An 11,058-nucleotide genomic window follows, 5' to 3' on the forward strand; every position below is an offset into this window, starting at 1 on the left:
CGTATGCAATCACCCTTCCCTCTTGCATGAGTACACATCCTAAACCTCCTTTAGATGCATCACTGTAGATGGTGAAGTCTTTGCCTTCAGTTGGCAATACCAATACTGGCGTGGATGTAAGCTTCTTCTTCAAAGTCTCGAAGCTTTTCTCACAATCTTCATTCCATTGAAATTTAGAGTTCTTTTGTGTGAGTTTGGTGAGAGGTATTGCTATTGAAGAGAATCCTTCAACAAATTTTCGATAATAGCCTGCTAGTCCCAAGAAGCTTCGAATTTCTGTCACAGTCTTTGGTCTAGGCCAATCTGCGGTTGATTCTACTTTCTTAGGATCCACAGATACTCCTGCTGCTGATATTATGTGCCCCAATAATGTGACGCTCTCTAGCCAAAATTCGTATTTCTTGAACTTGGCGTAAAGTTCCTTTTCTCTCAGCGTCTGGAGGGTGAGACGAAGATGTTCCTTGTGGTCTTCTTCACTTGACGAATATAATAGAATATCGTCGATGAATACCACAACAAACTTGTCAAGAAATGGCTTGAACACTCTGTTCATGAGATCCATGAATACTGCCGGAGCGTTTGTTAACCCGAACGGCATCACTGTGAACTCATAGTGTCCATACCTTGTTCTGAAGGCTGTCTTCGGAATATCGTCTGATTTGACCTTGAGTTGGTGATAGCCTGACCTTAAGTCGAGCTTGGAAAAGACCGTAGCTCCCTTGAGTTGGTCAAAGAAGTCATCTATCCTTGGAAGTGGGTATTTATTCTTGATTGTGATCTTATTCAGTTCTCTGTAATCGATACACAATCTCATGCTTCCGTTCTTCTTTTTAACAAAGAGGATAGGAGCTCCCCACGGAGATGTGCTTGGCCGTATCTGCTTCTTATCCAACAATTCTTGAAGTTGCTCTTTGAGTTCCTTCAACTCTGCCGGATCCATTCGGTATAGTGCCTTTGAGATTGGTGCAACATTGGGTACTAAATTAATCTCAAATTCCACTTCGCGGTCGGGAAGTTCGCCAGGGAGTTCTTCAGGGAAGACATCCGAAAATTCTTGTACTACCGGAATCTCTTCTAGCGTACGTGTGGTTTCTTTCGTTAACTCGCTTAACATAGCCAGGTAAACTTCTTCTCCACTTTTCATGGCTTTCCAAGTTTGAGAAGCAGAAAGAAGAGTCTTTCGTTCTTTTGTCTTGCCATGAAATAAAAGTTTCTCTTGGTGTGGAGCTTGGATGGTTACCGTCTTTCCATGACAGTCCACTAAAGCATGATTCTTTGCTAACCAATCCATTCCAAGAATTACGTCGAATTCCACCATGTTTAGTTGGATTAGGTTTGCCTTGAAATTTTGATCTTCTATGAGAACACTAATATTCCGATATAGAGTGCGAGTTTCTAAAATTAGATTTGCAGGAGTTGCTACTCTATATGGTTCTTCTAAGTTATCTGGCTTAGCTCCTAACTTCTTGGCAAATCTCTTAGACAAGAATGAATGCGTAGCACCACAATCAAATAACACATAAGCAGGTATATTATATGATTGAATCCACAATTTTGGCACTTGACTCCCTCTTTGCTTGATGGAGAAGAAATGGTTCCTTTAACTGGATCACTGGTGAATTGGTTACTTGAAAGCCTAGCCCTCTTGAATCGTTGGCCCGGTTGGTATTGGCTTGACTGAGGACGTTTGAGTTTGTTCTCACCTTCACGCCTCTCAATGTCATTCTCAGCCCTGATGGCGGCTCCCATCAATACATCAAAACTGTTGGGCTCGATAACGGCAAGGGCAGATTGAATACGGCTGTTCAATCCCTTCTTGAAGCGATGCATCTTCAAGGCCTCGTCTCCCATGATGGTTGGGGAGTAAGTTCCCAATGAATGGAACTTAGATGAATACTCCACCACTGACATGTTTGGTTCTTGAACCAAGCTTTCAAATTCTGACAGCTTCTGCACTCGGACTGCTGTCGGGAAGTACTGCTTCAGAAATGCCTCTCGGAACCTTTGCCAAGTGATGGGTCCCGCCCTTACCATAGCTGGTGAGACTCCTTCCCACCATTTGGCTGCTTTATCCACAAGAAATGGTGTAATCACATCTACTCTGATCCCTTGTGGAACCTCAAGTAGTCGAAGATGATTCTCCACCTCTTTTATCCAATTTTGTCCAACCTCGGGATCGGAGCTTCCATCGAAGTTAGGGACTCTTGCTCTTCGGAGAGCCTCATAGTGTTGTTTCGTCCCATTCTGAGCTGGAGGTGGTGGCGGTGGCTGATTAGCATTAGGGTTCACTAACCCTTGTAGCGTGGTTGCCATAATCGTGGCTATAGCCATCAAGTCCACCTGACTGAGGCCAACTGCTGGTGGTTGCTGTGGTGGTTGTTGTGCATCTTCTTCATTGCGGTTGTTGTTACGGTTGTTGTAACAAGGGTTGCGATTGTTTCTTACTTGTCTTCCGTCCATTTCTTACAAATACGAAAGTTCTAAGGTTGATGGCAAAATATGGACTCAAGAAAAGAAAACACAATGATTGAGTAATTGCTCAAAATTTGGATATGAAACCAATGGCTAAAAATAACTTTTATTGATTTTCCAAGAAAGTTCAATTACAACTGAACTTCGAAATGAAAACAGAAATGCAAATGGAACAAGTGTTATTACAAAGAACTACTACTGACGTTCTAATCTATCACTTCTCCCAAATCTAAATCCATAGGATCCTCTTCAACTTCTTCTTCTTCTTCGGGATCCTCATCGGGTTCATCTTCATGGTTGGCTATTACTGCTTCTAGATGTTCAATATGACCATGCAGAACTGCATTCTGGTCACTAAGAACTTCCACGGTATCCTGCAGCTCTTGAATCTGAGCATCAGTCTGTGCACTATATTGGTTATGCTGGTGCACGGGTTGATGGTTTTGATCCTTAAGTACTTGGATATTCTCAACCAATGTATCACGTAATTCGATTAACTCTGCAACAGTCTCTTGGGAGGTTTCGAACTCCTCTTGAGATTTCCTATTCTCCTCTTCTGCCTCATGCAGATAGTGAGCATATCTTTGAACATCACTTCTTAAGTGTTCTGCTCGACGCTCTAATTCATCCTTGTCCAGCTCTAGGCAGTAGTTATGTTCTTTTAGTTTCTGTAGCTTCCTCTCTAAGCTTTTAATGTAGCTATTCTGGTCAGCCATATCCTACATCCAAAACATGAGGGTAAAGGTTCAGAAATGATCTTCAAGAATACAGGTTAAGTTATAGACGAATACTGGAATGAACAAAATCAGTAAGCCTATAACATTCAGTAGTAGAAAGTAGCCCAAAATTTTTCGGTCTCAGAATTGCGTGAAAAATTTATTAAAAATCCTTCAAATCAAGATCATGAATGGTACCAAGTTTGGTGTAAAAACGCTAAGCCATTTGGAAATGAAAATTCCTCAAAGTTTCGAAAAGTTGGAAAATTTTACGGAAATGATGATATCACTATCTTAAAGAAGGATTTTGGGGTTCGTCGGCGGTGCAAGAACATTTGAATGGTTCTAGGTTAGGTTGTCCTCGTCGAGAGCTTTCCAACACCTACTCTTAATAGTAAAAATTCCTCCTGGATCAAAAGTTATGGCCGTTTGAAGTTTGCGCGAAAAACACCTCAACTTCCATGCCATTTGCAAGGTCTACTGCATTCGCTTGCTGGAATACACTGTCTAATGCAATTCTGATGCTACTGCAATCAGTCTGCTGCTTTTCCAGCATTGTCTGCTAATTTCCTAGCACTAATAGAACCAGTCTGCTGCATTCCGAGTCTACTGACCCAATCTTCTGCATTCAGATCTACTGGTTTCCTTCTGCTGGTTCTGGTTTTCGGGCTACTGGTTTTGGGTCTACTGAAATTTTTTTTTTCAGACATGCTGCTGAAACACTCAGAGCTCTACTGTATTCTGATTTATTTCCCTACTGATTTTCCTAACTGTACGTAGTTAGTCTATCATTTCAGTAGTCTATTACAGTAGTTTATTTTCAGTAGTCTATTTCAGTAACTTTTAGAACTTATTTCCAGAAGTCTATCAGAACTTATTACTTCTAGTTCATCCTCCCCAGATTATGAAACCCGATTTCGCTCTGATACCACTTCAATGTCACGCCCCGGGACGGGGGTTGGTTGACACCGGCGTTGCTCTCAAATTTACATTCGAAAACAACAAGCCTCAGAAGTACAAAATTCATAAACCGGTCTTTTATTCATAATAATCATTGTCTGATACAAACTCAATGATAAATGTTTTACAGCGAAAATGTAAAACCAGAAAATATAACGTCTGAACAGATGTAGCGGAATATAAATCAGAACTAAGAACAACGATCTTCATCACTAGTCCCAAAACTGAAGTTGCTCCTCTTCTTCTAACAACTCTTCATCGTTCTTATCTGAGATGAGTTTGGTGGGTGAGTGATATGATTGTCACTCAGTAAGCAGGGGCGTGCATAACTCCCAGTTTTTGAAATCATTTTCATACAGAAACAGTAATACGAATGATATACAGAAATTCTCATTTTCATAACAGAAATCAGTATTCAGTATTCGGAAATCAGTAATCAGTATTCAGTAATTAGGAATCAGAATTTTAACAAGTAAGCACTGAGCACGTTCGTGAATTTCATGGCTAAACTGATATCAGTCCCCTATATGTTCTCTCCTCTAAGGGGTGAGGTCAGTAATCAGTAATGTTCAAAATATATATTCCTACCATTAGTTCACTAAGTTTCAGTGCTTCAAAATCAGATATCAGAAATCAAGAATATACTTTTGCTTTAAAACAGAGATCATCATACGGGTTTCAAGATATTTATACATAAGCCCACTTACAGTAATTTGCTAAAAGTGTTTCGGTTGAAGTCTGAAATCTGCTTCTTCTTGCTACTGGTTTCTGCTGCTCGAAAATCAGCACTTTCTTAGCTCGAAAATTCAAGTGATAATCTCAAGATTTGTGTAACCCATTTCAGAGGTTTGAGAGTGTTATATATAAGCAAAATTTTGACTGGTAGCCTCCCAATTAATGGCCATAATATGCCATTAACAATCTTTATTCTTTTTAAATGCTTCAGTTACAAGTCATGGCTGAATTAGTAACTGTCTGCTGGAATTTTCGTGCTGCTGCTGCTGGATTCTAATCTTCTGGAAAAATACCAGCTTCTGAAATATTAGCTTCTGCTGGAATTTTTAGCTTCTGCTGAAATTTGCTAGCTGCTGCTACTGCTGGAATTTCAGGTTCTTACAGTCGGACTCTAAATCTAGCTCGAGCTCGGTTCGATAAACTTAACGAACCATCTCGAACAAACGTTTTGTCGAGCTGAGGTCCGAATAATTTGAATAATTTAGTTAGTTTACATCCATACTTTTAACGCAATATCCTAATATTTCATTAAGAAATGAATATTTCGACTGAAAAATGTGAACACCACCATGCACATTTGGAGATAAAAATTCATATTTAGATTTACTGCAAAATCGAAATAAATAAGACAATTAGTTCTGAAATCATGGAAAATGATATCAAATCTATCTCGATCGTAAGAAATATATAATATGTCTGCTAAGGTCATCATTGGTTTTGCTAAACAGGGTTATGGTGATCAAGCTCTTAGTGTCTCTAAATTGATGGAAAACATGCAAGATAATGATGTTAGACCTGATGAAATCACATTCTTGGGTGTTTTGTGTGCCTGCTATTATAGTAGATGTCCTGCAAGCCAACTGTTGGCTAGGGATTTTATTGACTCAGTTGTAATAAACAATCTTTATTTTAATATAATTAATTATTTTATGATTTTTTTATTTCTTTATCTGTATACCCATGTTATCAAACATAGATAAAGACCTTGATTATACTTTAATACAAATGAATCGTAATTTGATGTTGAAACTCGTTTGTAAACACTGTATGATCTAAATTCGTTCCTAGTCGATTCAGCAGCCTAAAACATGGATAAAGGTCGCTTGAGCTCGAGACTAGCATCTGTGATGTTGTGTACTGCATTTCTTGGTAAGGGCATGGAGATGTCCAAACATACAGATGTATAGTCATATGATAATTATACCGAACAACTCTCCCTCGGACTTTCCAAGTGGTTATCATTCATCGAGAGGATAAGTCCGTGGTTATGATTGTACACTATTAGTCCTTACGACCGGGGAAAACACTGAGGCTCTATATGCTAGGGCTGTGGTTTGACTCGTTGACCGGCTCCAGGAGAGTCATCAGGTGGAGAGATTGGGTACAGTTGCGACACATGTAGGAGCCAGTGCATTGTAGTCGGGGATTCACCGCTCACCTACGGGTGTGGATATCCTATGTGATCTGATGAAATAATAGTGTGTGTAATCTCTAGCCAGAGTATGATATGTACGTTAGAGAAGGAGTTCTCCAACAGTACATGCGATGCCACTATTTATATGTATCACGTAGTTATCGAATTAATATGCAACCCTCGATGAACCAATGGTTGCAGATTTGATCGGGATATATGAGATAAAGGGACCGTACTGTACGTTAATCATAATCGACTGGTTCTTGCAGGCACTATCAGTGATGCCTAGGGGATCATGGGGCGATGCTACTAGACGCTCTTACCATGATCCGATGGGTGCAATCAGAAATGAGTTCTGACATTCTTGATCAAGGTGTTGATGAATAGAATGGGGCTAACTAGGGTAAGCCCGAATAAGAATAAATGTTATTCTGAATCACAAAGAGTTGTGAACCCACGGCTAGCTGTAACCCTGAACCATTGAGGGTCACACAAGCACTGGTTTACTTGTTCCCGTTGAGATAAAAAATTCAATGAGTTGAATTTATAAGAAATAAGTTTGATATGATCAATTGATAAGCTTATAAATAAAGTTTATAAAAGCTTATAGAAATTTTGAGAGCATGACTGCTAAAGACAGTCAAAAGAAGTAAACATGTTTTATTTAGATTTTGATGATCTCGCAAATATATGTATTAAAAGAAAATCAAGATTGAAAAGGTTGGCATGCATATTTAGAATCTTTAATTAATTTAATTAATTAGATTAATTAAGTTAAGAAAGGATTAGAAATAATAATGAGGGATTTTGATTCCTAATTTACGCAACATGCATCCACAAGGAATTTTATTGAAATTCATTGACTTTATTAATATGATTAACTAAAGAAATGACAATTAGTTAATAAAATTAATAATATATGTTGGAGATCACCGAAGCTTAAAAAAAAGGAAAATGAGGATTTTGATTCATTATTAGACGAAAGGCAGCCGAAAGTTTCTCGCTAGAAAATTGAACTTTCGGCTCTTCCAATTTCTTTTTGTGCTCTCAAAAGATTTTTAAACAAAAATTGTGTTTCATCTCTACACAAAAATCTTCTACACTTTCTAGTGCAAGTTAGAAGAGGAACAATTATTCCAGTCGTAGACTTGATTCGGAGATCGAAGAAAGTTCGTAGGGATTTACAACAAGAGCTACATCCGCTAATACAGAAGTAGTTGGTGCAAAGTGAATTAATTCACTAAAGATATAAAAATTCCAACGCCCTATGCATGTTAATTTATAATAAACCATACGAGTGCCCAAAACAAATATATTTTGATTGTCAAAATAAAATAAAAAAATTTTAAACTTCCGCTGCGTTTGGGCACGTGAAAACCGAGATCCAACAGTGGTATGATAGCCAAGATTTTTTCTAAATCGTATGGTTTTAATATTGAATAATTTTTTCTAACCACACAAAAAATTTTTTCAGAAAATTGATGCACCATAAAAAATTTAATTTTCCAGAAATAAAAAAAAATTATTTTCGGATCTGCCCGGAATTGTTCCGGGCAGTCCGCGAGCGCGGCACGCGCGCAGGAGCTGCGCGCAACGTGCTGCTCGGCTTGCGCGCCGCGGGCGCACTGTTGTGCGCGTAGGCGTGCCTGCGACTGCCTGAACGGGCGCGCGCACCGTGCTACGCGGCCTGCGCGCCGCGGGCGCACTGCTGTGCGCGTAGGCGTGCCTGCGACTTCCCGAAACGTTCGGGCAGCACTGGCGGTTGCCCGAGAACGTCTCGGGCACTGTTTTGGATAATGGGCTTGAATTGTTTGGGCCTAGGGTGCGATTTTCTGATTTTTCAAATTTTTGGACAAAATTGTTATTTTTGAAAATTGGTTCAATTTTTATTTTGAAAAATTACTTTTTGGAAAATTAATAATTTTCTTGTAAAATAAATAATTAGAATATGATTTTAATTATTTATGGTAAAGGTGAGTTTTACAAGAAATCAATTATTATTGAATTAATTGGAAATTAAATAAATGTGTTTATTTAATTTATTAAATTCTTTAATAATTTTGGTGGTTATTAATAAATTATTAGATATATAATTTATCAGTTAATTAAATTTGTTTAATTAATTGATGTTAATATTTGATATTAAATGCATGAAGGATGATCGAGAGCCTTGACCAATGTGTTAGGTATATGTTAGGATATTTTACTGTTTTATTCATTTTGTTAATATTTGATATTTTTAAAGTGGGTCTGGTTTATGGCCCATTCCCACCCCATGAGATGTATCCCTTATGTGCCATGACTACTTAAATGTAATTATTAGAAATAGTGGGAGATCAAGACTGGAAGATGGTGGGCTCGATGCACAAGATGAAGACATGTAAAATATTGGAAGCTTTTGTCATAAGTTGCATTTGCATCCCTGCATTCACCTAGGTTTTGGACCTGGATCCATGTTTGGCTCACATGGATCTAATAGTGTTGGAAATCGATCCATCCTTATCTGTTGTTGAATGTCATATTATGATATATGCGATATATAGTAGTATGCATGTATGTATATTATTAAATAATATAGTTGAATGAATCCGGCAAACATACAAACTCGTGGCACGCGATTTTTAAATTAAAATGATGAGACAATTTTAAAATTAAAATCCCTCAAATTTATATCAAATAGTAAAAGTAAAAATTAAAGGAGTTTAATTTTTCCTTGCCTTCCATCAACCGTGGTTGCATGTTAATCGCTACCCGCGGACAGTGTCTGGCTCATATTATTAGGGATGCCTGGACGCCGAAAAGCTGTGACTTTCACCGGACATATGATGTGAATTGAGTGGAACTCCCATGACTTTGGCTTATATTATTGGGGGAACTCATGGCGACCGTCCATTACAGTTCAATATTGATGGGTTGGTTTGACACGTGAAAATAAACGGCGTCATATTATTGGGTCCTTATTAAACGTGAGGCAAAATACGTGGAGGTTGCATAGGGATGCAATTGGATTCTACCTTTTAGAAATTATAATTGGCTGATATTATTCGGGATTATAATTGGCTAATTGGACTCTACGTGTCCACTAAGGAAATACGATTTTCCTTTTTCATCAGAGGGTGGTGAAGATGTCAAAATAGTGGGAGAGAAATTTATAAAATGAAATCCATATTTTATATCTTAGAATTATTTTAAAATTATCAGTAACTATTAGCTGTTTTCATTTTCAGTATATTTACGATGTCTACTCGTAACCCGCTTTCAATCATTCTCGATCAAAACAAATTGACTGGCCCTAACTATCATGATTGGTTTCGAAATTTAAAGATTGTTCTGAATTCGGAAAAGATCGCGTATGTGCTTGATAAGAAGCCACCGAAGGAGGCAGCTTCGGACGTCAGTGAGACTGAACTAGCTAAGCTTGAGATATGGTGGGACCATGATCTCCAAGCTAAAAACTATATGTTGGCTTCTATATCGAATGAACTGCAGAGGCGGTTCGAGGAGGCTGCGAATGCTGCTGAAATTCACCTTCATCTGAAAGAGTTGTATGGAGTACAGACTCGCTCAGAGAGACATGCTACTGTGAAAGAACTCATGACTACACGTCTGCGAGATGGGACTTCTGTCCATGAGCATGGTGTTAGGATGATTGGGCTCATTGAGAAATTGATGGGGCTCGACGTGGTTATTCCTGGTGAGCTTGCGACTGATATTCTCCTGCTGTCACTACCCCCCTCGTTCGATGGATTTGTGGTTAATTTTAATATGAACAAGCTTGAGGCCACCCTTGAAGAGTTGGTCAATATGCTCACTACTTATGAGGCCACAATCAAAAAGGAGAAGCATGTTCTTCTTGTGGGTTCTTCGTCTAGTAGGAAAAAGGGAGCCCCAAATAAAGGCAAGAAGCGTTCTGCCCCTCTAAAGAAGAATAAGCCCAACAAAAGCCATACAAGAAATCTACTCCGGGGCCCTCAAAGCCCGACAAGTCAGAGCATGTTGTTTCCACTGCAACAAGCCTGGACATTGGAGGCGTAATTGCACGGAGTATCTTGCCCAGAAGCGTTCTGGCCATGGTATGTTTTATATTGAAGTTAATGTTTCTATTAATTCCTCTTCTTGGGTATTGGATACCAGGATGTGGTTCTCATCTATGCAATGATTTGCAGGTGATGGGAAGAAGCAAGAGGCTTATAGATGGTGAGACCTTTCTAAGACTAGGAAATGGAGCAAGAGTTGCTGCCACTGCCGTTGGAGACGTTACTTTAATTTTAGACAATAATTTTAAGTTGTTTTTGAGAGACGTTTTATTTGTTCCTGAATTGGTTAAAAACATTATTTCTATTTCTATGCTTGATAGGGATGGTTATTCTTGTGTTTTTGCTAAAGATGTTTGCAATTTATACAAGAATGAATGTTTGATTGGAACTGGAGAATTAACAAACGATCTCTATAACTTAAAATTAAAAGATATTCCGTTGAACAATATTCAAGCACAAAAGAAAACAACAACAAACAAAAGAAAGTTAGATGATCCAAACCCCGCACAGATATGGCACGCTAGACTAGGTCACATTTCCCAAAGAAGGATGCACAAACTAGTGGGAGAAGGTATGTTTGACTTGTCAGACATAAATTCTCTACCTATTTGTAAGTCATGTCTAAAAGGAAAAATGGCTAAGACTCCATTCAATGGAAACGTGGAACGTGCGCATGGACTACTGGATTTGATCCACACGGACGTTTGTGGCCCGCTAAGTGTTA

General features: G+C 38.6%; 1 protein-coding gene across 1 annotated transcript; it reads left to right on the forward strand.

Annotated features, from left to right (window-relative positions):
- The first annotated feature begins 9,534 nt into the window (after positions 1-9,534).
- On the forward strand, positions 9,535-10,498 carry LOC142550241 (uncharacterized). The gene is made up of 2 exons (XM_075659479.1): positions 9,535-9,991; positions 10,464-10,498. Exons 1-2 carry the CDS (start codon positions 9,535-9,537, stop codon positions 10,496-10,498), a joined length of 492 nt encoding a protein of 163 aa, XP_075515594.1.
- The last annotated feature ends 560 nt before the right edge of the window (positions 10,499-11,058 follow it).

This window comes from Primulina tabacum, chromosome 6 (genome assembly GCF_025594145.1).
Source record: "Primulina tabacum isolate GXHZ01 chromosome 6, ASM2559414v2, whole genome shotgun sequence".
Classification (NCBI taxonomy): Eukaryota; Viridiplantae; Streptophyta; class Magnoliopsida; order Lamiales; family Gesneriaceae; genus Primulina; species Primulina tabacum.

Bases quoted from the DNA above. Each gene is read 5' to 3' on its own strand.
- LOC142550241 (XM_075659479.1), top strand. From the start codon at position 9,535: ATGTCTACTCGTAACCCGCTTTCAATCATTCTCGATCAAAACAAATTG. The intron at 9,992-10,463 runs GTGAGCTTGCGA...AATGATTTGCAG, and splicing joins GCTCGACGTGGTTATTCCTG to GTGATGGGAAGAAGCAAGAG.